This window comes from Propithecus coquereli, unplaced genomic scaffold (genome assembly GCF_000956105.1).
Source record: "Propithecus coquereli isolate 6110/MARCELLA unplaced genomic scaffold, Pcoq_1.0 Scaffold18, whole genome shotgun sequence".
Classification (NCBI taxonomy): Eukaryota; Metazoa; Chordata; class Mammalia; order Primates; family Indriidae; genus Propithecus; species Propithecus coquereli.
In genome coordinates, this window is record NW_012142745.1 from 8,884,654 (window position 1) to 8,912,249 (window position 27,596).

A 27,596-nucleotide genomic window follows, 5' to 3' on the forward strand; every position below is an offset into this window, starting at 1 on the left:
GCACATTAAACCTATGAATTAACAGACAGCATAGTTAAAGCTAAGGTTAAAAAGGTGAATCATTTTAAAGTAGATTTAAAGAAAAATATTAACCCAATGGTATAGCAAGATAGTGAAAATATTAAAAGGTTTATGCAAACATTGTAATTTAATATATTCTGATTTTTGTTTGTTTGTTTGTTTGTCTGGATAAAGCGTTAATGAAACTTTTCTTTTTCTGAGGACATTTTTGACCTTGGGTTAACTTTCTGTTTCCCTGAAAACCTGATAAGGGTAGAATATCCGTTGTGTTATAAGGCAACAACATTGTTTTGGTACAAGACAGTTTGCAGCCTATTTTATAAATAAAGTTTTACTGGAACACAGCCACACCACTTTGTTTATATTGTCTATGACTGCTTTCATGCTACAACAACATAATTGAGTAGTTGTGACTGAGATCATATAGCCCACAGAGCTGAAAATTTTTATGATCTGGCCTATGGTAAAAATAAGGCAATTGTAAATGACATCTTGCTTGGGAATTCTTAAGTGAACTCTTAACACCAGGTAGGAAGTCATGGCTTTGGCCTCTGTGTCCTGTGATTCTTGTAACTGGGACTCTAAAAGCTGTACCTATGGAGTCCTTAGAAGTGTTACAGGCTCCCGTGGGACATGGAGTTTCTAAGCCAAGGTGGATACTGCCCACGGATGTGGTTCGAGTCTCCTTGCACTGGAGCTGTTACTTGAGGGGCTGTGGTCACTCCATGGATGGCTGCTAGGACTCCCACTGAGGATGAAGACCTGATGAACCTGCAGGCATGCTGTTTTCTATGTGGAGCCCCTGGATCTGAGTGACAAATGTGAACCAAATGGGTCTTGAGTGTTTGACTGTCTAGTAGAGTCTAAGAAGAGCCCCTTGGATGTCCAATTTCTTTGATGTGCTTTGCTTGTCATGCAAAAGATGTGTGCTCACAATGTTATAAACATCCAGGACTATAAATTTGACAGATGGCTGCTGCATTTCCAAACCATACCTTTAGGTCCTCTTGCTCCATCAATTCCCGAAAATCCAGGGGGGCCTGGAGAACCTGGCTCACCCTGACAATTTAATGAAACAGAAGACTTTAATCAGATTTCAAATACAAATGGCACATGCATGACATGATCCAGTTACAACTTTCTATAACCAATTTGGTTTTTAGAATTCGCAGTGGTAATTAAAATTGAAATACATTGCAAGCATCCTACTACACATGTCTAGTTTTTAAAAGTTGATAAAATCCCATAATTAGAGCTATCAGTAGCAACAGGTAACATCCCATTCTCTATATTTGGTTTCAAAACAGTAATTGTATTACATTACTTGAATTTAAAATTTGGAATGAACAAGTTGATCTAAATAAAATATTATTAGAAGTCATATCATACTAAGGACTTTAGAAATCCATTTTATTCCAAAAGATGGATAGTGCATTATATTATACATTTTCCAAAAGTATAATGTAGGCTACTACATTTATTGTATTAATACCTCCTGGCTTCTCAAGGGGTATTTTACTCATGATTGTGAAGACCAAATATATTTAAAGTAAAATCTGTGATATTTGTGGATGGAACAGGAGAATATTATGTTAAGGGAAATAAGCCAAGCACAGAAAGACAAATCTCACATGTTCTCACTTATATGTGGGAGCTAAATATTAAAAACAATTGATTTCATGGAGACAGAGAATAGAATTATGGGAAAGGTGGTAGGGTGGAGCAGGAGCGGATAAAGTGGGGATGGTTAATGGGTATAAAAATATAATTAGATAGATAGAATGAACAAATTTGATAGCACAAGAAAGTGACAATAATCAACAATAAGTTAGGGTATACTTTCAAATAACTAAAAGAATGGAACTGGAAAGTTCATAACACAAAGAAATGATAAATGCCTGAGGTGATGGATTCCCCAATCACCCTGATTTGATTCAATTGCATTATATGCTTGTATCAAAACATCACATGTACCCTATAAAGATATACAACTATTGTGTACCCATAATGATTTTTTTTAAAAAATCTGTGATATCTGAAATTGGATAGGAAGGCTTAGAAAACAGAATTTGAGTGATTTTTCAAGATTACTTTTCATTCCAGTAAACCAGCAGACAGGAAGCAAGTCTGTACAGAGCTGTTTAAGCCAGGCTGGGGTATGTGGATTATGATGCAGTCGTCTGTGTTAGGTCATCTATGCTAGGGGAACCGAGCAAGAGCACTACCAGAAACTTCAGTTACATCACGACCTTCTAGAAGACTGCCTTCTTCCCTTGTGCTACCCCTTGCATTTTAAAAGTCAGTGAAAGAGCAACGCTATACACACAAATTATGACTCCTCATGGACAGCCTAAGAGCAGAAAGGTTTTATTATTTCTTCGCTCACAAAGCAGTAGCCCCTTACCTGGTCACCTGGAAATCCCGGAAAACCAGTGATGCCTCTTATCCCAGGTGAGCCTGGGGGGCCTGGGGGCCCGGGATGCCCTGGCTGCCCGTGTCTACCAGGTTCTCCCCTGTGGAATCCAGGTGGTCCAGACCTTCCCGGCTCTCCTCTTCTTCCTTGCATACCGGGACTTCCTCTAACACCTGATGAGGTTGGAAGTGTTACTAATCACTTTGCAGAAATCTCGAGCTAGGCAATAGGCAAGCCGAGGAACTTGGTCCTACTTTTAGGAGATGAAACCAAAGGCATCGGGAATTCTGATTCCTGCTCTCAGCTGCTTCACAGCGGTCTCTGGCTTCAAGGAAGCTGCCCACGAATATATTCACAACTACCAGTGGTCGGAGGGAGCATATAGGAGCACTTGCTTCAACACATTCATTTTACAAACAAGGAAAACCTTGCCCAGAGAAGTTAAAACATTTGTCCCCTAAGAACTAATTAAGGGGAGAGCTAAGACAAGAACCCAGGCCACCTACAGATTAAGTCTGAACTTGGGGGAGAACACAAGTGTGGTGGTTCAAAATCCTTGCTATGGAATGTTTCCGTGGACCAGCGGGACGGCTCGGGGGCGCTTGTGGCTGCCCAGACCTGCTGCTTCACAAGACCCCGAGGGGATTCACACGCACATTGAAGTTGGAGAGGCACTGGTCAAAATGACTTGGACACTTACTGTGCTAGTCACTTTAAAACCAACTACCAAAAACAGATACTTTAAACCTGGAGCCAGTATTTTATGTACAGCTCAAGCTGATCCTAGTTTGGAATATCCAAATCTATAAATACATATAAACCTCAGCTAAGTTTTATCATAGAAAAGCAAAAAAAAGAAAATGTACCACATTCATTAATGGTTCATTTACATCTAAAAATGACCTTTCCTAATCTCAGTGTTGTTGGGAAAGTTGCCTAATACATACGATTGCTTGAATGAGCTGAAAAGATGTCAACGTAACTTGATAGACATAAAAATCATAAATGCTTACCTCTTTCTCCTGGGAGCCCATCATCTCCAGGAGGTCCAGTTTCCCCGGGTTTCCCCTTTTTGGAAATAATAGCCATCTCTCCTTCATCTCCGGGAGGTCCTCTCGATCCTTTGGATATTAATTATGTGAGAACAAAACAAAGAACAGCGCGGCACACGGAATTCGTCTGTTCTCACACTTCACTTCCAGTTTACAAATCCCCATTTGACCTCCTAAGCTGTATTCATGTTTATAGATCGCACAACATCAAGATTATTGACTGATTTCCTAAAGGAAGGACCATGCCTTTTACATTCCTGTCCCCACTTGTCCAGCCACAAAGTCTGGTGTTCCGTGAGTGCTTGGCGAATGTTTGCCACATTCAACCAAACTTGGCAGAATCTTCAGTGAGTTAAGACAGGTTTGAAAAGTTCCAGTCTACAAAAATGTCTCCTTATCCTGTAAAACTTCAATTGCCCATCTCACATTTCCAGTTCCACGTCTTCCCCTTCCTAGCCACCCTCTCCTTCCTTTCCTTACACTTATCTCAACATGGTTCCCCACACGGAGACTTCCAAAAGGTAGAAAGCGTGACTGTTTCTGCCTGATTTCATAAACACAGTCCAGCTGTAGCAGTGTGTTGGGGTGAGCTCATTCCAGCTTGGCGAGAGCCGATTATTAACAATTCAAGAATTTTATGAGCCAGTTACTAACCTTGCTAACGGTAAATCAGCCGTGGTGGGAGTGTTTACACCACAGCAATCAGCAAACATTACAAACAGGGCCTTTCTTTTTCTTTTTTTCTTTTTAGATTTCAAAGAACTGGTTTACTAGCACATCACTGGCATTAATCCAATTTTTAATTTTTAGTGGAGTAATTGTCTAGTAGCATAATAACACAGCAAACAAACATCACTTATCTAAGCTAGCAAAGAGTGACTCTTATTCTTTGATTCTACATAAATAATTTACAAGCTAGTAAAGCAAAACATAATAGTAGAATCATTCAACTAAGAAGAAAAGGTAATTTGAATTAAATATTAGGCTATTTGCCCAAAAGGCTTTACAGGCAAAATCCTTGTTTCTAGAAATTGTCAAATATTTCTTCTCAACGCTGGAAATGAAATGTTACCTTCACCCACAGCAGCCTCAGGGCTAAGGGCTAAAAGTAAGCATTTAGCAGGGATGGCCAAGGAACATCTAAAGCAGTGGTCTTGAAACTTCTATTTTTTTATAGTGATGAAAACTCTTCCTTTAAATGAAGCTTGTGGGAAACACAGCTCATGGCCCAGAGGGAAGTCGATTCCTTGTAGTTCCGAGGTTGCAAACTACAGCCTGCAGGCCGGATCCCTCCTGCTGCCAGTTTTTGTACAGCCCACGAGATATGAGTGGTTTTTACACTTTTAAATGGTTGGAGGGAAACTCAAAACCAGATAATATTTGGTGGCATGAAAATTATATGGAATTCAGATTTTAGCATTCATAAATAAAATTTTGTTGAAATTTTTAATTTTCTGTTTATTTATGAGTTGTCTATGGCTGCTTTCATGCTATAAAAGCCAAGTTGACTAGTTGTGATGGAGACCAGATGGCCTGCCAAGGCCGAAACAGTTATTATCAGGCTTTTTACAGAAAAAGGTTACCAGCCCCTGTTCTAATTGAAACAGTCTGGGGGACAGAAGACCTGCCTGTACCCGCTTCCTGACAATAGAGAAAGTTCTCCAAAATCCGAAAGCTATGAGTCAATGCATTGAGTAAGTACTGCTCATTAATTTTTTTCTATTAATAAAATAATTCATTTACTATAGTTATATATAATAAGATTGAGAGGTAAGGAAAATTAACTTTGCTTAAAATTCTGAAACAAACATCATATAACTAAAAGGAAGAGGAGTCCAAGCTGCAGAATAGTCCCATTTCATTTTGGGGTTCTGATCAAATACCGAAAACAAACGCATGTTGCATCGCTGTGCTGTTCCTTACCTTTGGCACCTCTCACTCCCTGCTCTCCCGGGAGGCCAGGATAGCCCTTCTCTCCGAGTTCTCCCTTTCTGCCAGCTTGTCCCTCCATGCCAGGCTTTCCTCTCTCTCCTGGAAAACCCGGGAAACCAGGCAGCCCCCGGGGTCCTGGTGAAATGAGAACATGAATTTTTAGGAAAACATTTTAAGGGCTAGTGTGGTTTTTATATCTTCGATGTTCCTTGTAGTTTACTCAGAGAGGCAAACTCCCACCTAACTCCGAGTTTATATTGAAAGTAAACAAGAGTTGTCAACCTCACTGCATTTAGCAGCTATGCTCTGCTGCCCAGTCCTCAGTTTCCTACCCTACAGACCTGAAGTGAGGCGCTTATGTATCTGGGTCCTGATCCCAAAGTGCTTTAAGAGGACAGGAGTGGGGATGAGGGGGGCCACCCAAAGTGAAATGTGTTACCCCAGACCTCAGGACTTTATCAGTGCTACCTGGTCCTTTGAGTTGAAGTGTTTATGGGTTCTGTGGACCTAACACCCTCGACCCCCTTTTCCTACTAATCTACACTAAAACATTCTGCCACTGGAAATAGCAATGCAGAGGACAGGAAGAAGGGAGATGTCGTCAAAGGAAGGACAAAGTCAGGCAACAGCAATCTCTATTAGTACAGTCATGGCAACAGGCACTGGATTCCAAGTTTATAAAATGGGAGGAAATAACGGAAAAGCACTACCTACCCTTCGGGCCCGGAAGACCAGGGAGTCCGTCATCCCCAAAGGGGCCTGGGATTCCTGGGGGTCCCGCGAGTCCACCTGCCCCTGTCAGTCCCGGGAGTCCAGGGAGACCCTTCATTCCAGCTGGTCCAGGGGGCCCCATGTCTCCTGGCTGTCCTTTCCAACCCGGGGCACCTGAGGCAAACCACAGTGACAACCGTGTGTGAAGGCTCAACACTGGCTTCACACACAGGCAGGAAAAGAGTACTCACAGTAGCTTCAATGATGTGTTAAACAAAAGCAAAACAGTATCTATCAGCTAAAATGACAGTAGCAACTTTCCATCAGTCTAAGAATACATTTTTCTGGATGCTATAAAAAGAAGAGCAGATCAGTTGAATAAATATTTCCCAGTAGGGATGAATGAATATTATGAAGAATTTTTTTCTATGTTCTTGAGTTGTTTTTCAAGGATTATGAAGAATTTTTAAATGGAAAATAGGGATGAATAACAAAAATTTTATTTGTATTTACTCTTGCAGAGGGAAGGGTTGGGGGACTAATAGAAAAAAACTTTCCAGGCGTTTCCTGAAGCTTTGGCTCAGTGAACTTCAGTCAGGCCATCACATGTGACGAGAGAATTGTAGAAACTAGAGCAACATCATCTGGTATCATTGGTGCTGGAAATATGGCTGCAGGGGCAAGTTTTGCCCCAAACTTGTTCTAATTTTTCAAGTGGGCGTATTTCTACATTTAGATAAAAGCAATAAAATTTAAACAACAGAGTCGACTATCTGAATAGTGGAATGAAGATCATATTGGAAATAGACCTTAGGGTCTCAAGCAACCCCTCAAAATTCATAAATTAAAACTTAATCGCTAATGTGGTAGTATTAAAAGGTGGGGCTTTTATAAGTAAGATTATGAATAAGATTAATGACTTCATAAAAGAACAATGAAAGAGCTGTTTGCTCCTTTTGCCATGCAAGGACAGAAGGTGCCATTTATAAGGAACAAGTCCTCACCAGACACCAAATCTGCTGCTGTCTTGATCTTGGACTTTCTAGCCTCCTAACTGTGAAAAATAAATTTCTGTTGCTTACGAATTACCCAGTGTAAGGTATATTGTTATAGCAGCCCGAATGGACTAAGACAGCCCCTCAGCAGCTTGTGCTGGGAGCCATGCCTTCATCGGCCTCTCATACTCCTATGTGTCTCACTGAGTATACCAAGAATGCGAGCTTGATGCTCTTTACCTGGGCAACAATTTCTCAAGGTTATGTTTGTAGCAAGCAACCTTGGCAGATGGTATAGAACTTCCCCCAATACAAAAATCAGGCTTTCTCACAAGCTACTCTAAAGCAGTAGCTCCCAGGCTCAGGGCTCCTCTCGGATGATGCAACCAACTGTGTGTGTGGTGTCCAGCTAGCTCCACTTACATGGCCCCATGGGACTCAGGTGACGTGAGGAAATGATGCAAACCAGCATAAAACTCATGAGTAATAAAGTTCTCTGTCTCTGACCCAGGACTCTTGCTTCTGCCAACATCCATAAAAGAGCAAGAGGTGAGCTTATTGATTTGTAAGTAGGGTAAACCCGAGAGCTTTCATGGTTTGACACCTGCTGACACTTACCTGGACTACCTCGAGCCCCAGGGCGTCCTGGTTGCCCTGGTATCCCTGGAGCGCCTATTTCACAGGAATGGCCAGGTGGACCTGGGATACCTGGAAACCCAGGACTCCCCTCTCTGCCTCTGGGACCTTTGAGACCTGGGAATCCAGGAACACCAGCTGCCCCTGAAATGATACAGTGTATCCATGACATTCATGGCACAAAACCATACAAACGGCCTACAACATATTGTTCATGCATCTCAATACTGGAAGTTAACATTTTGATCCTGAATAGTGCTCAAATGGGTGAAGTCTCTGAATGGATTTTCTTATCACAGATGTAGTGAGCACCACATGAGTGGAAAAACCACAGATTGCTAAGTGAGTTACTGGATAAGGTTATGTGGACTACAAAGAAGTTGCCTATGCAAATAAGAAACCACTTGGCTCTTCCTGATTTTAATTAACCCCTAACTTTGCAGCAGGCCAAATTTCTACAATACTTACAAACCAGTTCACACTGTATGAATTTGCATGTTATAAGAGATTTTATCACTTGCACTCTCAAATTTCTATTTATTGGAGAGACAGTGTCATAATCTTAAGAAAGAAAAATAAATCAGCCATAATTCCACACCCTAACCCAAAAGTCTACTTTATTTTCCTATGTTTTCTTTGTATTTTGGTCCATATGTTTACATTTAAAAATAGTAATCACAGCGCACATTCAGATGTTGGGTTACTTCAGATTGCAAAGTAATCTTCAAATGTTTTCCATTTTGTTGTAGTCTTTACAAATACGATGTTAATTGCTAATAGTTGAATAGTATTCTTTTGAGTGCATGCATGTGTGCGTGTGTGTGTGTGTGTGTGTGTGTGTGTGTGTGTCTGTATTTCTTATCTCTCTTTGCTGTTTCCAATTATTACCTCTGCTGTGGATAATACTACAAGAGTATTTTCATATCCGTAACCTTCTTCGGTTGAACACTTCCTTTAGATACATTTTTCACAAGTGAGATAGTGGGTTTACTAGGTCAAAATTATTTTTACTGACTCACATAATGTTGCTTTCCAACTAATCGTTTCTTTGTATGTGACTATTTTGACCTACAAACTACCATGCAAGCTCCTTGAGAGCAAAGATAGTGGCTAATTCCCCTTTTCCCCTCCATGTCCCCTGTACTAACGTACTCCAGCCGATACCTAATAAATCCTGGCTTGTCCACCATTATGAAAGAGCCAGGATAGTGTGTGCAAACATCCGGTCTGTGGTAACATCTTGATCACCATCATCCAGGGGCTCAGTTGCATTCATAATGCTGGCCCCACTGCAGATGTAAAGAATCAGAATTCCTGAGTCTAGGGTCCTAAAGACTATCATTTTAATGATAACCTCTCCCCGCGCAGGGTTATTTTTAAGTACATTAAGATCTGAAAAACTCCACTATGGATCCCGAAGAATCCTTAGTGATTTCAGAAAAGAGCATGAATTGGTGTCAGTAACCAGCCACCTTCCCATCTTGAGTTGTTGCTACCCTGCCTGCTACCCCTGCTGGAATGAAAATCCCTCTACTCTGTTACCTGTCCAAAGACAGTTTGCCCACCAGGGCTCAGCTCATGCCCAGCTCTCCCACGGAGCCTTCCTGGACCCCAGCCCACACTGCCCTGGCCTCTGAGCTGCACTGCTCTCCCTCCTACAGTCTGTCCTCTCCATCTTCAACCTGGCGACAGCCGTGGACAGGTTATACAGTCCCTGCTTTTGGCGTTTTGTGGCGCTAACACAAAAGCAGACAGACCAACAAATGCAAAGGCAACACTGGGGATTCAGATTATTTGAAATGTAACCAGGGTCCCTATATGAGGGAAAACACTTGGGTGAAATTTCTATATTCTATACACCTAAACCAAATAGTGTAAACATTCTCAGTGACCTGTTCTAAAACTAAGTGGGCTTTATGGACCAAAAGAGTCTTCATACCTTCAGCCCCTGGCCATCCTAGATCGCCTTTGGATCCTTTTGTCCCCGGCACTCCCGAAAGACCCCTCTTTCCAGCGGGTCCTGGGTGACCGAATGCAGGGTCTCCTGGGATTCCTTTCTGGCCATCCACTCCAGGTGACCCGGGAGGGCCTGGAGGCCCCCTAGGGGAGGACCCCCTTTCACCTCCAAAACCTGGATCTCCCGTGTCACCACGAAAACCTATTTAACAACAAAAAAATATTTTAAATTATCATATATACAAGTATAGAACCAGTGTAAATGACTATTACTTTGACAAAAACACATTTCCAAAAAATACAGGGGTACTTACTAAAATTAAGAGCAGCTTAATAGGTAATGTTTTTTTCTACCTTTTGTAGGAGATAAATTGTAACTTTCTGTTTCCTATAAGCCCATAAGGTTCCCCTAATTGTTTGCATTCTCTGGCAAACATTCTGGCTGGATTGATCAGTTTCAACAACACAATAGACAAAGAATAGCATACAATTCATGCTTTGAGCTAGAAGGAACCCTGGCATGTTATAAAATTATCATAATCTAAAAGTTATCACAATACAGCTAAAAGTCTAACGTATCAGGAAAAACCATTTCCCCATTAGGTAGAGATCTCTGGGCCATTTCCTTATAAAAGTCATCATTTTTAGAAATATTCAAAAGTTTGTGCTAGACACTTCCAAAGCAGGAAAAACACACTTCATTTACCAGGTGGACCCGGTATCTCTGATGTTCCTGGTTTACCACGCCGCCCTTTTTGCCCATCCGAACCCCTCGGCCCAGGAGCACCCCAGGGACCTGGAAATCCCTTTGGACCTAAATGAGAGCAACAATAAAACACTGCCTCAATAAAACACAAATTAAATAACAAAAAGAGGTTTTTTTAAAAAGTCTATTTAAGTCCTTTCAGAATATTTCTGCTTTATGGAAATAAAGATATTGCCTATCCTGGCTTACAGAATCATTTTATGGGTCATATGTTCCAAATAAGTTTTATAGAGTGTGGTTTTGTTAAGAAACCATACTGTAAAGGATTCTTCCTGATAGCCTTTGGAACTTACACCTCCATTCAGATGCTTTTTTGGTATCTTCCCAAGCTAGGTCTCAAACACAAATATGCAAGCATAGTCCATCCTTATAGGAGGACAAGGGTGGTGGTCAGTGTCTACTCTGATGAGAAAGCAACAGATTAAAGGCCAAAATCTATTTCCCTGTATCTTACTGCATTTGCTTTTAAATGAAGTATTGACAAAAAAGCACCTGCAAAAGGAATTGAGATTTTATTTTAAAACTTCTGTGATTTCCTATTAGGCATTATCTTAGCTAAAACACATAAATCATGGACTTTGAATAAGATACAACTGCCGACTTAAAGTTTGAGTATTCACTTCTCTCAAGGCTACAGCTGCTGAAAATAATCAAACTTTTTTTAAATCCATCTATGACCAGGTCCCAGTAAAAGTGAAAATGAACATTCAATTAGTCAACCAGTGACTCTTCACTATGCTGATACAGAATTATGCTTCCACACTCTTGCCATTGCCTTGTACTGTAAGGAGTGTCCATCACCGCCCTTTGATCTGGTCATGTGATTTGCTTTAGCCAATGGGATACTGATGACCATGATGCAATCAGAGTGTGAAGGGAGCCTGTGAGCTGAACCTGCACTCTGGCATCTCTGCAATCCCATGAGAAGAGCCCTGCAATGAGACACATGCTACAGCCCTGAACCTAACCCGGAGCCAGGGACCAAGCCAATGAGTGGAAGACATATTAAATAAGCTTAACCCCAACCAACCTGCAGGCTCCTCTGAAAGAAAATAAATGTTGGCTGTTGCAGCCCACTGGCAGTTTGAGGTTGTTTACACACATTATTGCCATGAAATTTAATGGTTAGAGAAGATAATAATAGTCATTCATCATTCAACCTTTAAATATTTTTTGTAGCCTTGTGGGACAAGAAAGGTCACCTTTAATAGCCATCCTAGTGTTTAATAAGTCAATTTAAGTGAACTCTGAAGAAATAAAAAAATAATTAGGCAAAAATCCCTTATATCGATTTTGAGTTTAATTCATCTAAAAACAAGTGATTGATTCAAATGAAGCTGTTGAATGGAAGTGCAGGCATTTTTTGGAAAGTTTCTAGCCATAAGTTGGTTATCTGGCAAGGTACAATAGAATAAAACTTACGATAATTAAGTAAATGATCATTTTTCACTCTTGGGGCACAGGAAAAGAAGAAAGACTATTTTAAAGCTTTCAAGGAGCCGGCTGAGCATGGTGGCTCACACCTGTAATCCTAGCACCCTAGGAGGCTGAGGCAAGGATCACTTGAGGTCAGGAGTTTCAGACCAGCCTGAGCAAGAGCAAGATCCCGTCTCTACTAAAAATAAACAAAAAAAAAATTAGCGCGTGACGTGGCGCACACCTGTAGTCCCCACTACTCGGCAGCCGAGGCAGGAGGATTGCTTTAGCCCTGAAGTTTGAGGTTGCAGTGAGCTGGGATAATGCCACTGCACTCTAGCTGGGGTGACAGAGAAAGACTCTGTCTCAAACAAAACAAAACAAAAAAACTTTCAACGAACAAACATTTTAATTGATAGTGATCAAATCAAGGTAAATTTTGTTGCACAAAGATTGTAAAAGCCTATCAGGAGTGTACTCAAACCAGTAGACTAGAGGTCCAACTGTGAATTGCTACAAAGTTGGTTTTCCCCTAATCCCATAGTCCCTCAAAACCATATAGTAACTTTGAAAATGCCCTAACTATTAATAGTTGTCTGAGGATTTGCTATTGGTATATCTGTCTTGCCAGTTCTTTTATCCTGGGAAGTATATAAACGACAGTAACTTTTCATTGATAATACCTGGAGGTCCATCAAAACCTGGCGGGCCTGGCCTCCCAGGATAGGTTACATTACAAGAAATTATGTCACCTGCAATGGAAAAAAAAAAGTGGCATTCACATAACTTATAGCCCAATGCAATGTGAGTCTCAATAACAACTCACTCAAGATATTTTTCCATATAGTATATACAGAATTCAAAGGAAAAAAAGATTCCCAAGTATCATTAGATCACTTAAATTGCTTTTATGCTGAATTTCTAGATTTGTCCTGAAATCTTCCTTTCAACTGTCAGAGGAGTTATAAACATAATGAAGAAAAATACTGATTCCAAAAAGTATCAGTTTCAATAACCTAGAAAAAAATAATGTATCTGTAAGCCCCTAGAGATCTATTACATGCATATCCAACATAACAGAATCAGAAGCTTTGATAAATCGTAAAATAGCAACCAGTGTCCAATGCTGAGTTCAGAAGATTTGGCTCGTGGTTTGGACGTGGGGGAATTGTGCAAATGAAGAGCCTGGGCCAGATATTAATAGCAGCTACCATTTCTTGAGGGCCTGCCCTGGGTCAGGTGCTTCAAATATACTGTCTCTTATTGTTCTAATGACTCAGTAATACATTTTCATCCCCCATGAGGAAAATAAGACTCCAAAGTTTGTGCCTCTGAGTTCTCATCCCCTTTTAAAATTGAATGTTCCTCTTTTGAAAACAGAAATAATATCTCATAATGTATATAACTTTATATGCTCTGGAATCAAAGACATATCAGATGAATAAAAATGGATATTAGATTTTGCTTGGTTCTAAACCATGAACTTACACCTAATCAAATACCAAGTTATTTGCTTTTCTGTGTTGTCAAAATAAGAACCAAAGATATTATTTTATTCTAAAACTTCACAATCAATAATGTAGCCCAAGGTATATATACATATCATAAAAAACTTAAACCTTTTTTGTCATTTTCTTAAAAGTTTTCAGCTATAATCCTGAAAGTCATTTATTGTTTGAGATTCATATCTGTCAAATATATTTAAAATACCTTCTTTTTTTCCTCCCTAGAATGGTTACAAGTGGTTTTTCATGGACGATGACATTTTAAATGGAATACTAGGGGTTTTTTTTTATTAAAATACACTTTACTATCTCCAAAGATTACGAAAAATCGATATGTGCTTTGAATACATGTATATTATATATACATATATTTAATTTAAATACAGTAAGATTGTATTTAAATTAAATACATGTATATTATATATACATATATTTAATTTAAATACAGTAAGATTGTATAAGTTCATGCTGAGAAATGAATGAGATTTTGGTATGCCAAACAAATAAAGCAACAAAGATATCTTAGAAGGACTGTTGAAAAATATTGATTGTGCTGTAATGCTTTTGTTTTACAAGCTGGGAGATCTGAACGGCACCTAGGTGGAATTTTATTTAGCTGCTATACCACACCTATAACAACTCTGCCCAGAAGAGACTCACTTTAGCTTCCATGATTTCACTTGACATTCTGCTACAAAAACATGCAAAATTACCTTTCTGACCCTTCAAGCCATCAGGTCCCCTCACACCTGGGCGGCCTGGAGCTCCTGGTTGACCTCTTTCTCCTGGTGGCCCAGGAAATCCCAGTCCTGGGGGCCCCACACGTCCTGCTTTGCCCGGGAGGCCTGGTGGTCCAGGAGGTCCTTTACTGCCTGCAGCTGCTTCTTCACGATCCCCCTGGGAATGTTTATGTCATGAGTCAATTATCAATCTTTGAAAGTCCAAGAATTCAAACAGCTTTATAGGTTACAGAAATATGCAAAAAGTCCATAATTCCAGGAGATAGTTACTCAGTAGCAAAAGAAATTTAAAATAATTTACTTAGATATCTCTTAATATTTTATATACATATTTTACAACTTTATAAACATATATATGATATGGGTATATGTGTTAGGCCTCAAACACAGAAAGTGATGTGTGTGTTATACCTTAAATACAGAATAAGAAATTTTATGTAGAACTACTCTCTAGTATAAAATATAATGAAATATAGAAATAAATAAATCTAGGGAGGTGGTGGGCTTACAAATTGAGTAAGTTCTTACATATATGGAATTGTTTTCCTGCATTCTTATAGAAGGTACAGGGATAGACTGTTACCACCCTCCACATCTGTGGGTAAAGGGCTAACAAACCCTTTCCCCTCCTGCATGAGAATTTGACCTTAACTGTCTAGCTCATTCCTCTAGAAACCTGATAAAAATTAGATCATCAACTACATTGCTAGGCAACATTGCTTATGGTAAAATTGATCCCTGGTTGCAAAATTTGCATTTGGTGTGGAAGGACTGTGAAGACCCGTGGGAAGCCCTTGTGGGAGCTCTCCTGGGTGGTGGCTCCTGTTACTGGCAGGTCCCGTGGGGGTTTCCCAAAGGCTGTGCTGTGGAGATAACAGCTCCTGTTGGGAATGAGCCTTTCAAGTCAGGGCTGGTCCCACATCTGCTATCCGTGGGTCTAATCTTCTTGGACCCCAGCTGAATGAACAGCTGCAAGGACGTGCACATGGGAGGAACTACCCGATACTGCCCTGCTGGCAAGTGGAGGGGCCCGTCTGCTGTCCTTCTGAGTGGCTTGGTCCCAAATGTGGTCTATGACAGTCTTATGAATCTGGACTATTTCAATGAATCTAGGAAGACCCCCCAGTGGGTGCTGTAGAAATTCCCCCATTTGATCTATAGCACGCTTCGGTTTTTCACAATTAGATGAGTACATTAGGATAATTATCACTCAGTGACATTGGTTTCTACATAGTGAGAGAATTAATTAAGCAAAGATTGCCAAGCCTAAAACAGAGACCATTCGCATACTTAATACCAGCAGAAAGAACAGAAAGCTATAAACACCATCTAACCCAATTTCCAAACCTCTCTCTTTTATTCACTTGAATTCTGTCTGAAGGGGTTTGTATAAAATCGGGACATGGTCCTTCCCGATCACAACACTCTGAATGACTTCCCATTGCCTGTGGCAGGCAGCACGGGTGGTGGAAACAGCATGCACTTTGGAATAAGACAGGTTCCCATTTAGCCTTCTTGATAGACGGGTAATCTTGAGTAACATACCCTAAACCTTCATTTCCTTACTGTAAAATTGGAAAGATAAGAAGACTACTGTTATCAGCAAAACACCTAGCCCAGTTTCTGTGACATTGTAAACATTCAAAAATATCTCGAAAGCCCAAGATATTTTAAGTTCCTAAGCATTGAATCACGTCAACTCTTTTCTTATGACCTTCATTTCCTACACATGGCATCCACCCAAAACATGTTTGAAATATGCAGAAATATCATTTATTGGTAGGATTTTCCATCAGCTAATATGCTGGTTTGGTGGATTTGCACTAGTTCATCCTGTCTTGCTACTTCTCCTCATGTGCCCCAGGAAACAGAACTGAAGCTAATTATCAGGACCTAATCAGGAGCTAATTATCTATCCTTACCCTACAGAGTCAACCAAATAGACCTAAAATCAGTGGGGGATTTGTAAGATACAAGGGTCCCAGAAGAAATTAAACACCAGAGAGTGATACAAAGGTCGAGGACAGAAAGTCTTGCTGTGACTCAGCTGCCACTGAGGATGTTAGAGCACCTAATTATGCCATACCTTTTCTAACACTTACCTTCTGGTGGCAGGGGGCCAAAGGTGATTCTAATTTACAGCATGTTGGCATTCACTGAGTTGCAGCTTGGTGAATGAAGAAGGCGAAAAGAGATGCTTGTGTGATAATATAAGAAAGTGAAATTCTATCACAGGAGAAGAATTATACATACCGGGGGCCCTGGGTCCCCCTTTTCTCCAGCATGTCCATCCCGACCATGTTGACCCGGCTGCCCTGGAAATCCTGGGGGCCCATCAGGACCTCTTTCTCCTTTGTGCCCTGGGAATAGAGACCAAAAGATATTCAAGCTATTATCAACGGGGGGTGAAGTAGAAGGATACAGAGGAAAAAAGACAAAGACAACGGCCTTGACTCTGGGTTGGTAGAGTTTCCTCTAGGTATCTCAGTTGCCCAAAGTCACACAAACCATGCTAAAGCCAGAGGGGAGAATGACAATTGCCAAACCCATTGAGCCTCTTTATTGGGGAAATGTTCCGTTACCCATTCCAACAAGAAGTAGTGTGTGGAGGCGCCAATCACAGACTTCCTCCGCATGTGTGATGCCAAACACGGTCCTCTAACACCTGACCATGGTCAATGGCAGAATGGTCCGTGGTTGGGCAATACCCTAAACTCATCAATCCTTTCCGAAATTGGTTTTCTAACTAGAGCTGACAAAATAGAGCTCTCTTCACATCTGGTTGTAAGAACTTGGAGCCACCTGGGGACATGTACCCCGTGGCCCAGAGAAAGCCAGTCTGTTGGGAGAAGAGGCAATCAAACGGTGCAGTGGAAGATGAAAGATGCAGGGAGAGCCTCCCAGCACCACCGGAGGCCTGGACCTGGTGGTCCCAATGCAAATCCTACCTCCAACCTTTCACTTTTTTTTTAGGTAAGTCAATAAATTACTATTTTTTTTGTTTTGTTTTTCAAAAAAACCTACTTCAAGCTGGGTTTCTATCACTTACAACTAAAATATTCTTGACTAATACTAGATATTGTAATGCAGTGAATAAACACCAGGCAACCCAAAGGAAGTCTCGCTTCAAATCCAAGTTTGCTTCAATGAAGATTTAAATATGTGAGTAGAAGAATATTTCAAATAAGAAACAAGGGGTTTTCCTCAACAGTCATATGACTCAATGTAGGGCAGAGAGTATTTTTTAAGCAATCTCAACAATCCTAAATTATAAAAAATTGATCTGTGGCCACAGGGGAAATTAATGCAAGAGGATGGTCCATATATCACTCATCAACTGCAGGGGGCTAAGTGATTGGTTATGCTGACCTTTAACTCTTGGTACAACTGTGTCACCCTTTGCTCCTTTGTTGCCAGGTAATCCTGAGGCACCAGGTTTTCCCTTGTTGAAAATAAGAGCAAAAAAGTAGATTAATTGTGAGGGGTCAAAAGTTATTCACATTTGTGCATATCTAATCTCTCTGTTCTTCCCTCCTAAATCTCTCATTAAAGATGCTGGCTTAGTGTTCTTGGTCTTTTCCCCTTCCCTGCCTTTTAAGGTGGTCCTACCTTACAAAATCACATAAAAGCTGGTGAAATTGGAATAAGGGCTGTGCCTGAGTTAATAGAAATGTACCAATGTCAGTTTCCTGGTTTCGACAATGTCCCACGGTCGCGTAAGTTATCACTGGTGCAACCTGGGTGGGTAGAAGGGAACTCCGAATTACTGTGCAACCTCTTGTAAGTCTTCAACTATCTCAAATAAAAATTCGTAATTAAAATTTTTTTTTCTTTTATCTTGGGTTTTGTAATGTAGAATTAAGAAAAAAGAGGAGGGTGGGTTAACCACAAGAGCAGCCACTAGAGCTGAAGACAGAGGTTTAGGGCTAAGTTTTTGATGCAAAAGGCATGGAGGGTTGGGCATGGTGGCTCACGTTTGTAATCCCGGCACTTTAGGAGGCCAAGATAGGAGGATTGCTTGAGGCCAGGAGTTTAAAACCAACCTGGGCAACATAGCGAGACCTCATCCCTACCAAAAAAATAAATAAAATTAGCTGGGCAGGGTGGTGCACACCTGTAGTCCCAGCTACTTGGGGAGCTGAGGCAGGAGGATGGCTTGAGCCCTGAAGTTTGAGGTTGCTGTGAGCTGTGATGGTGCCACTGTACTCCAGCCCAGATGAGAGAGTGAAACCCTGTCTCAAAAAATAACAATAAAAATAAAAATAGAAAAGCATGGAAATAATGTGATGTTAAGGAAAGTTGATGAGCAAGAGAATGGGACATAAGGGCCTTTGCTGTAGTCAAGGTATTTCCTTTGTATAGCAAGTAAACGACGAATTTTGGCTAATGGACTTATCATCTTTTGGCCTCAACATTGCTCTGAGACTGGACTATTTGATTCATGCTTTCTCAGTGTTATATATTATTGAATATCAAACAAAACATAAAAACCTGTCAGGACATCAGGGTGGCCAACCATCACATCAAATACCATGACAGAAACACCGTGCATATCCTGAGGTTACTTACCTGGTGGCATCAATAATTGAAAACACAGACAAGAAACTGGAAGGAGGTAAAAATGACTCAGCAGACCATTTGTTTTGCTCACACAGACGCCGTTTCCTTGTCTCACTTTTCCTACAACCTAACAACGTGTCCAAACCAGCTGAACTGTCTTTGTCACTGGTCTCTAATCGACAAGCCGTGAGCTATGAAGGGGAGGAGAGGACCAGTAGGGATAAGCGCAATGGCAGCATTGGGCAGGAACAGTGAATCCAAAAATGTACACAATAGGAATAAAAACTCAAATGCTACAAAAGGGTTGGGAGCCATTCAGTGTAAAGAAAACATAGCTCCACACACAGCTCGGCACTCCCAAGAACATCACTCTGGTACAGCACCTGTTTGTGACAATGTGAGACATCAAGAAGAAGGGTGGAACAAATTTCTTAGTAGAAATCAGTAAATTAGACAGAAGAACTTTGGAAATTATAAAGTGCTTATACAGGTTGAGTGTTGTTTTAATTCTGATTTTTACTGTATATGATAAGCCGTAAGTGACAATGGGACCCAGCCAAGGAGGATGGCACTCAGTATCCCGTCTAAGAGATGGATGAAGAAAATGTCCTTCCGATGGGTAAACCATCAGGACAGAAACGGTTCACATAGCATTTGAACCAACTTCTCTCCAGAAGGAGAAGACAGTCTCGTGCTTAATGAACAGGACCTTGATACCCCAGAAGGATGAACCCACCCTAGGAGTCTGAGTGGTTTCTTACGCAGCACACTGCAGGCTTGGAATGTTCTCTGAATTGCTCCAGTGCTCTGTAGATGTGGGATTTAAAGTTCTAGAATAAGATCACAGGCTTATTTCAGCCGGTATGAAAAAAAATTACCAATGTTGTTGCTGTGTTTCATTAGAGAAACATTTACTGAAAACATCATTGAACTGTTTTTGGAAACTGCACCGGACTTGGCATAACCCTGAGTACTAAGGACACAGCCGTTGACAAGACCGTCTTGCCTTTGAAGCACTTGGGCTCTGGTGAAATAAATGTTTAACCTAAGAGATTCCTGGGGCAGAAGATCTCAGCAGCTTTGGGATTGAGAGCTACTCTTCACAATCCTAAAACCTGAGATCAACAAACACTTGTGCTGATATAACCACAAAAGCCCAGCAGCAGCAACAATTCCTCTCTGCCAGCAATGTCCCAGTTGTTTTACGCATGGTCTAGCTCAGGGTCTTCAACCGCGGATGCCCACAAGGGCCGCACCTCTCCTGACCAAGGGAAGCCAGTGGGTGGGCACAGTTGGGGCTGGATCCCCCAGGACTTCCCTGACACACACTTCCAGTTTCTCAAAGGAAGCCACAGATCTCATATTAATAATACAAGAAGACCCTGAGGATGCGACAAATGCTCTAGCGGGTCAGATATAGCCCATGACAGTTTGTGACCTTTGGTTCACTCTGCAGATGCCTGGACGTCTTGTTCACTAGCGTGTACCTTATAGCCTGCAAAACACATAACTGGACTGAATTCTTACTGACGAACCTGTAAGATGGTGTTGGTATATTTATTTTATAAATGACGGGACTGAGGCTCAGAAAGATTGCAGAGCTCGCAAATGTCAGAGATGGGATTTGAAGATGGGTCCACTTACTCCTAGGCCCTAAGTGCCTTGCATGACAGCACCTTGGTGGGAAACCCCATCCTAAAGGCTCTCTCAGGCTAAGGCAATGAATACAAAGACTTGGTTTAACTGCAGAAAAAAATTGCAAAGAACTTAAGCCTATTTTCTGTTTTTTACTTTCCTACCAATCTGTGGCTGCCAGGGCCAGGAACCAGCAGATAGGAGAAGAGATGTAGGGAGAAGGGAGAGTACCCGAGAGTGACAGCACCCAATAGTCTGTGGTTCCTTTGTGTTCTCTCTTCTGTCCTGTCATTTCCTTTCCTCTCCTCTCCTCTCCTCTCCTTTATTTTTTTTTTGAGACAGAGTCTCACTGTGTTGTCTGGGGTAGAGTGCCGTGGCATCATCCTAGCTCATAGCAACCTCAAACTCCTGGGCTCAAGCGATCCTTCTGCCTCAGTCTCCCGAGTAGCTGGGACTACAGACATGCACCACCATGCCCGGCTAATTTTTTCTATATATTTTTAGTTGTCCGATTAATTTGTTTCTATTTTTAGTAGAGACGGGGTCTCGCTCTTGCTCAGGCTGGTCTCGAACTCCTGAGCTCAAACAATCTGCCTGCCTCGGCCTCCCAGAGAGCTAGGATTACAGGTGTGAGCCACCGCGCCCGGCCTCTCCTCTCCTTTAATAGGGCCCCATCGTGTGATCTGAGTCCCCAACAGTGACCACAATGTTATGAATTTAATGCAGAGAACTTCTCTGCATAGGGGGGAATCATATAGAGAACAAAGACATCAGACATACGGCCAGTCCACAGTGGTAAGCCCTAGAGCAACTGAACTAAGTAAACTTTATCCATGATAACTCTAGATAAACAAGCAATCCACACTCTAAGATGTTAGCCCTAAGAGGCAACTCAATAGGAAGCCACAAACATATTTTAGAGCCATTAAAATCTTCATTAAGAAGACTCAGTAGCAACATACACAAAATGCTATGGTAAAGTGTTGAATTTAAAAAGCAAACTATAAATTCAAACTACTTAATAACTGCAACCATGTTCATTCAACATGCATGCATTAAAGACCTAGCTTTCTGTTGGGTAGACTTGGCCAGTGTGCTTTGTACAAGTGACAAGTATGGTCCTGGGAGACCATAATCGTCACCTTCACTTAAGGCCCTCAGATCAGAAATTTATTTTCATGAGATTTTCTGGAAAAAAATAGTACAGAGTACTTTTGGGCCTGATGGCTAGGTCCCAAGCCATGCCAGGATTAAGCCTCTTTAACAAGGAGGGGACGGAGGGCCTGTGTCCAGCCTCCAGAGGGGTTCCGCAGTGGACAGTGACTTCATTCTAAAGGATCAGACAGCCAAAAGGCTGTGCCTCAGCCTAGGTCATTTGTAACTTTCAGCAAATGAGAACCATTTATAGATGGAGCTCATCCGCTCTCAGGCACTAAACAGCACGTAAACTCAGACAGAGCCAACAGTTGTATCTCCAGCCCGGACCTCTCATCTGAATCCTGGAGGTGGACACCACCCCACTGCCTCCTTGACATCTCGACCTCCTTGTCTAACAGGCGCCTCGAACTTGAGTGTCCCAAGCGATGCTGTCCCTTCCCTCACCTGCACCCTGTCCCTTCAACTGCGTTCCTCACCTCGGTACATGGCAACTGCCTCTTCCAACGGCTCAGTCTCAAAACCTGGGATCTGTCCTTTACTTCTCTTTTTCTTGTCTCCTATGTACGATCTAACAGCCAACCTGTCAGTTCTGTCTGGAAACTATATCCAGAATCCGACCGCCTCTCACCACACCCGGCACCACCACATCCATCTGTCTGCCGTCATATCCCAGCTAATCTCCCTTGTCCCCAGGGTCTGGTCTCCGCAGAGCAGCCAGAGTGAACGATCCATTTAAAACTATTATGTCTCTCCTTAAAACTCTTCCCTGGATGTTCCATGTCATCTAGAGCAAAAGCTCAAATCTGACCCACCTGCAAAGCCCCACGCTCCGTGGCCCCTCCTGACCTGCAGCCAGTTCCTTGACTCCATTTCAGGCTCTGCCCGTCACTCTCTCTGCTCAAGCCACACTAGGTGGGTTGGCCTTCATCACCATCTGCCACACTGGATATTTACTTGTTGCTCTGTAACACGGTCCCTGTCCCCTCTGAAGCCCCAGGAGGGCAGACACTGTGCTCTGGTCCCTGCTGTATCCCCCGTACCTAGATTCTAGGTCCTAGAACAATGCCTGGAACATAGTAGGTGCTCAATAAATATTAATTAGTTAAATAAATAAATGATGGCTGGATGAATAGAGGGTTTTTAGCCATTAATATGATGTTTATGGGCTCAAAACATAAACCATTGATCACAGTATAAATTAGAGGCACATTGATCTTTATCTGAATGTGTCTTTAACTGGAAAATCTATGACTGTTAAGAGTTACTCACTGATAGCCCTGGAGAGCCTTCAGCACCAGGAGGGCCTGGGTCACCTTTTTCTCCAAGCCTGCCAGGGAGCCCCAAGTCCCCTTTACTCCCTGGCCTCCCGGGAAGTCCTGGAGGGCCAGGGTGGCCCATGGGACCAGGCTTGCAGGCACAGGGTCCTTCATTTCCTAGACAGAGAATAAAAGGTAGATTTCTCATATTTCCCAAATAAAATCCCCAATAAGGGCTTTATTATACAGAACCAATAGCACAAATAAAGAGCAAAAGGAGTCTGATGTGGACAGTCCTTGAGCAGACGGATGCCAACATGTGATGTGGGGGGCACCGCAGCTGTGGGTCACATGGGGTGGGTGTGTCATTTCTAAACACATGGAGGGATTCGTTCCCTAATAATTCATCCTGACAAATTCTAGGGGGAAAAGCTGATATCCAGTTCTACTGAAGAAACTTTATGAATAAGAAAATTTTTACTTTTAAAAGTTTAAATATCTCTTGTTTGGTTCCTACTGAGGAAACTAAAAAAACTAATTGGTTAGAGCATAAACCTTGAACAATTAAGGAAACAAAATAATATGTGAAGAAGGATTGTTGATCACATTGAATATTACAATTGATAATTCACAACACATTTTCTAATCGTCAGGGCTGTTCGTTGTAAAGAGGTAGTCAGACTCCTCATCTGTGTGTACGCTCTCACACCCTCCCCGACTCAGTTGCACAGAAAGTCTTCAAACAATGTAGAGGGGAGAAGCAGACTGATAGGCATTTGATAAGTCTTGGAAATATGGGTCCCACAGACAGAAACTGAAATAAAATATCAATCCTGTCCTATCTCTGACACGCTCAAGGAATCAAGAGGACCTCGTGAGCAAAGTCACCACTTTGAGGTAAGTTTCATGGCAGCTAAGTGTTTCCTTTATAGTCTAAGACACAAGGATTTGACTTTTCAGTGACTTTTAATCACATCATAACACACAATGAAATGAGTACTCATAGGCAGTGACTAAGGTGAGTAACAAATGTGAATAAAATGCCACATTTTACATCTCAGAAATACCCCAAAACCCTACCAGTGTGGTTGTCTTCTGGAAATTCCACCTTGGATGCATACTTGCCTTTTTCTCCTTTGGAGCCTCTTCGTCCTGGAGGACCCACTTTGCCTTTCATTCCTTGGGGTCCCGGTTGCCCAGCACTGCAGTATATCACTGTACAGTGGGGACAGGAAGGGAGGAGAGAATCCCATAACTTTTGTGACTGTCTTCTATAGAACAAGCGTCTCTTGCACTCACATAATTGCTAGCTATGTAAGTTCAGTGTAAACGCTGAATAGTTATGTAACCAAAATTATGGCAATAATTATGTTGTAGGTTGTGGGAGTGGAAAATGTGCTCAACTCATCTTCTGTAATGGGGAGTCAAAAGATAGTGCTCAAACTGAAAAATAAGAAACAGCAATGCAAGTACATCGAATGGCAGTACAGAGGCAAATAACAAAAGAGCCAACAAAATGAGTTGAAATAATGGCCCCTGGAAAGGAAAGATTAGGAGAAGGGTTTGCCTGGGATTTCAGTTCTCATAACAGGCCTCATAGAACAGTTTGACTTGTAAACCAAGTCCATATATAACTCTGATAAAAATTAAAACTACATTTAAAAAATTAAAAATCGCATTAATTTATACAATTCTGTCATTTACACTTAAACTCCCAACCAAATAATCGCACATACTTTCATTAATGTGATAGTCCAACCTCTATTTATTGTAAGAGTTTAATATTATTAACTCCTCATGAAATACTACATAATTTTTTAAGTATTTAGAAAGTTATGCTTTCTGAATGACACTACAAATATCAAGCATACATGCTTGTGAACGTGAACGAGAAGCTCTTTACCATCTGATCCTGGGAGTCCCTCCAGCCCTGGTGCCCCCGGCGGGCCAGGTGGTCCTGGCTCTCCTGGCTTTCCTGGAGCATAATCAGGTCTCCCAGGAATCCCAGCTGCCCCTGGAATCCCTGGATGACCAGGAATCCCTTGTGGCCCAGGGGGTCCTATCATGCCTACAAGAGAAATCAAGAATAAAAACCACATGTACTCTCAAAATAAACATTTCTGTAGAAAAAGTCGAAATCAGTACATTCTTCCTTTGGGTCATGGAATTTTTTTAAAGGAAAAATGAATGGAGCTGGAGTATGTTATAAGTGAAATAAGCCAGACACAGAAAGAGAAATACTTCATGATCTCACTTATATGTGGAATCCAAAATAGTCAAACTCACAGAAGCAGAGGGTAGAATTGTGGTTGTTGGGGCTGGAGGACGAGGGCAATGGGGTGATACTGGTCAAAGGGTACAAAGTCTCAGTTACACAAGATGAACAAGTTCCAGAGATCTAATGTACAGCATGAGGACGATAGTTAATAATGTTGTGTTGTATATTTGAAATTCGCCAAGAGGATAGATCAAAAATTAAATCTTCTCACCACGCACACACATACACACACAAATGATAATTATGTAGATGACAGACATGTTAGTTAGCTGGAATATGGTGATCATTTCACAATGTAACTTAGACTATCAAGTTGGTATACCTCAAAAATATACAATTTTAATATGTCAATGATACCTTAATAAAGTTACTGTTTTTAAAAAATCTGCTCTAGATGATAGTGCTCAGAAGAAGTAGAAAGAAGTATGAAAGGCTTTCTTTTCCACAAAGCATATTACTAGCTAGAAAGCAGAAGTTGTATCGCAATAATCTGAATAATCTGAAGTTATATCATAATAATCTAAATAAAAGAAAAAATGTAGCTCAAAAATAACTGAATATCCCAGCCATTAAAGTACCTCACCTCTTTTGAAACAAGCACACATGTGAAAACAAACATGTTTGGGGAATCAGGTTTTCTTACCTTTTCCCCATTCTTTAGGGTTATTGGCAAAGAAATTTTTTTCATTTAATTAAAATTATTATTTTTTTAATCTTTCTACCTTCACCTTGATAAAAATAAACCGAATAAACATATTAGCACATTTAGTGGATAAAAATATAAACTAACATAAATCATCTATACAGGATACAAGACGATTTCGTAGCAACTCGGGTTAGTGGGGAAGGATAGAGGTGCCAGGTTTGAACCTGGCCTCTCCCTCCATAGCCAGGGCACCTTAAGTAGTTTATTTAACTTATTGAATCCTCTGTATATACCCCAGAGGCCTACTGTGAGAATTAAATAAAATAATACAAGTAAGGAGCTTCGTGTAATATCCAGCAACAGCACATGCTCAGTGGATGTTCAGATATTCAGTGTGTTCAGGTGAGGTCAAAATGAGTAATGCAACAGCTGGTAAATCCTGCTTCCCCTGACATCCTACTCCCCTTGCTGGTGTCTTTGGCTTAAAGACAGCTGGAAGCCTTCCTATGAGAGCGGCCACTTCTCAAAGCTGCTTCCTCCTAAGCGTACCTGGTTCCAGATTCTGTCTGCGGAAGAGTGCATTTTTCAAAGACGGCTGCCACGGTAGCTCTTGTCCTCATGCTCTGGTAGAACCTTGACATTTCCCTATCAAGAGGTGATGTGTTCCCTCCCTTTGAATATGGCCGTTAGAAATGAGACACTTGCGACTGGAGTCCTCGCCTACCATATGAGTAATCTCACTACTCTGATGCCACCGTGTTGTAAGGCAGCCTAAATTAAGTACAGAGCCCTCGCAGGGAGGCTCTAAGACTCTGTGAGAACTCTTAGAGATGCCCAGCCAGGCTCCTCTTTCAGTTCCAGCCCCTGTGTGACTACAACCCTAATAAAATCCCTGCACCACAGCTGCTCAGCCTATTCCCTCCTGAACTCTTGAACTGCAGAAAAAGTGAGGGGCAACATACTGATTGCTGTTGTTTCAAACTACTAGGTTTAGGAAATTTGTTTGGCAAGAGATAACTGAAAGCCTATTAGTAATCAGTAATGTATCATGCTCATTAAATTAATGGCCGTCATTATTGTGTCCATATGTGCTGGGGCTTCACATATATTTACAAACATTATCTGTACTCCTCAACCTTGCAAAGTTTATACCTTATCTATAAATAAGGCACAGAAAGTTTAGGCCAAATACCGGTAATAATAATGATAATAGCTAACACACTGAGCTTTTATTAAATGCAGGCTGTAGTCTGAGGACTGTACACATACAACTTTTTTCAACCCTAACAAGACTTCATTTTATAGATGAGAAAACTGAGGCACAGAGAGGTTTAATAAATGCCCAATATCACATAGCCTGTAAGTAGTAGAAACTGGAATGTTTCTACTTCATAATGTAAACTCCTAAGTATTATATTTCACCATCCTACATTATACTATGTGGCCTCCACTACGTGACAAGGTAAGACTGAATTACAAGAGTCTGACTCTGAACCCCTGATTATCCCACGGTAAACAGTATAGATAATTTACCAAATAAAATATGCATAATAAGGATTATATACACTAGTACACTTAGAACAAAATGAAAACATGCCCCTGTGGATTTGGCTGTCATCTCGTCTTCATGCCATTCCTAAGACCTGACTTGGATTTTCTACAGTCGGTCATAGGATGGACTCAGGTGCTGCCTTGTCCCACTGCAAGGGGAATGCTTTACTATTTTCCAACAAGGAGAATGTGTTACAATGGGTCACACATTGCAGTACTCACCACCAATAGTAGAGCATGAAATCAATAGAGTAAGTTGTGGCCAGCATTTAAATTTTTTTTTATTCCAAAAGAAATCAATGGAATAGAAAATAAGTGCATCATATACCAAAAAAGCATTATTTTGTGGAACTAGTATCTCCATCAACT

General features: G+C 41.2%; 1 protein-coding gene across 1 annotated transcript in view; it reads right to left on the reverse strand.

Moving 5' to 3' along the window:
* The window catches only part of COL4A4 (collagen, type IV, alpha 4), a 105,702-nt gene that overhangs the window by 33,421 nt on the left and 44,685 nt on the right, over positions 1-27,596 (reverse strand). The window contains exons 19-33 of the mRNA XM_012642495.1: positions 24,656-24,820; positions 23,878-23,967; positions 22,766-22,929; positions 17,513-17,585; positions 16,397-16,503; positions 14,117-14,300; positions 12,582-12,650; positions 10,423-10,530; positions 9,700-9,918; positions 7,743-7,904; positions 6,133-6,303; positions 5,410-5,553; positions 3,448-3,555; positions 2,426-2,607; positions 1,017-1,080 (exon numbers count right to left, since the gene is read on the reverse strand). Coding sequence (XP_012497949.1) covers positions 1,017-1,080; positions 2,426-2,607; positions 3,448-3,555; positions 5,410-5,553; positions 6,133-6,303; positions 7,743-7,904; positions 9,700-9,918; positions 10,423-10,530; positions 12,582-12,650; positions 14,117-14,300; positions 16,397-16,503; positions 17,513-17,585; positions 22,766-22,929; positions 23,878-23,967; positions 24,656-24,820 — 2,010 coding nt within the window. The remainder of the gene's footprint in view (positions 1-1,016; positions 1,081-2,425; positions 2,608-3,447; positions 3,556-5,409; positions 5,554-6,132; positions 6,304-7,742; positions 7,905-9,699; positions 9,919-10,422; positions 10,531-12,581; positions 12,651-14,116; positions 14,301-16,396; positions 16,504-17,512; positions 17,586-22,765; positions 22,930-23,877; positions 23,968-24,655; positions 24,821-27,596) is intronic.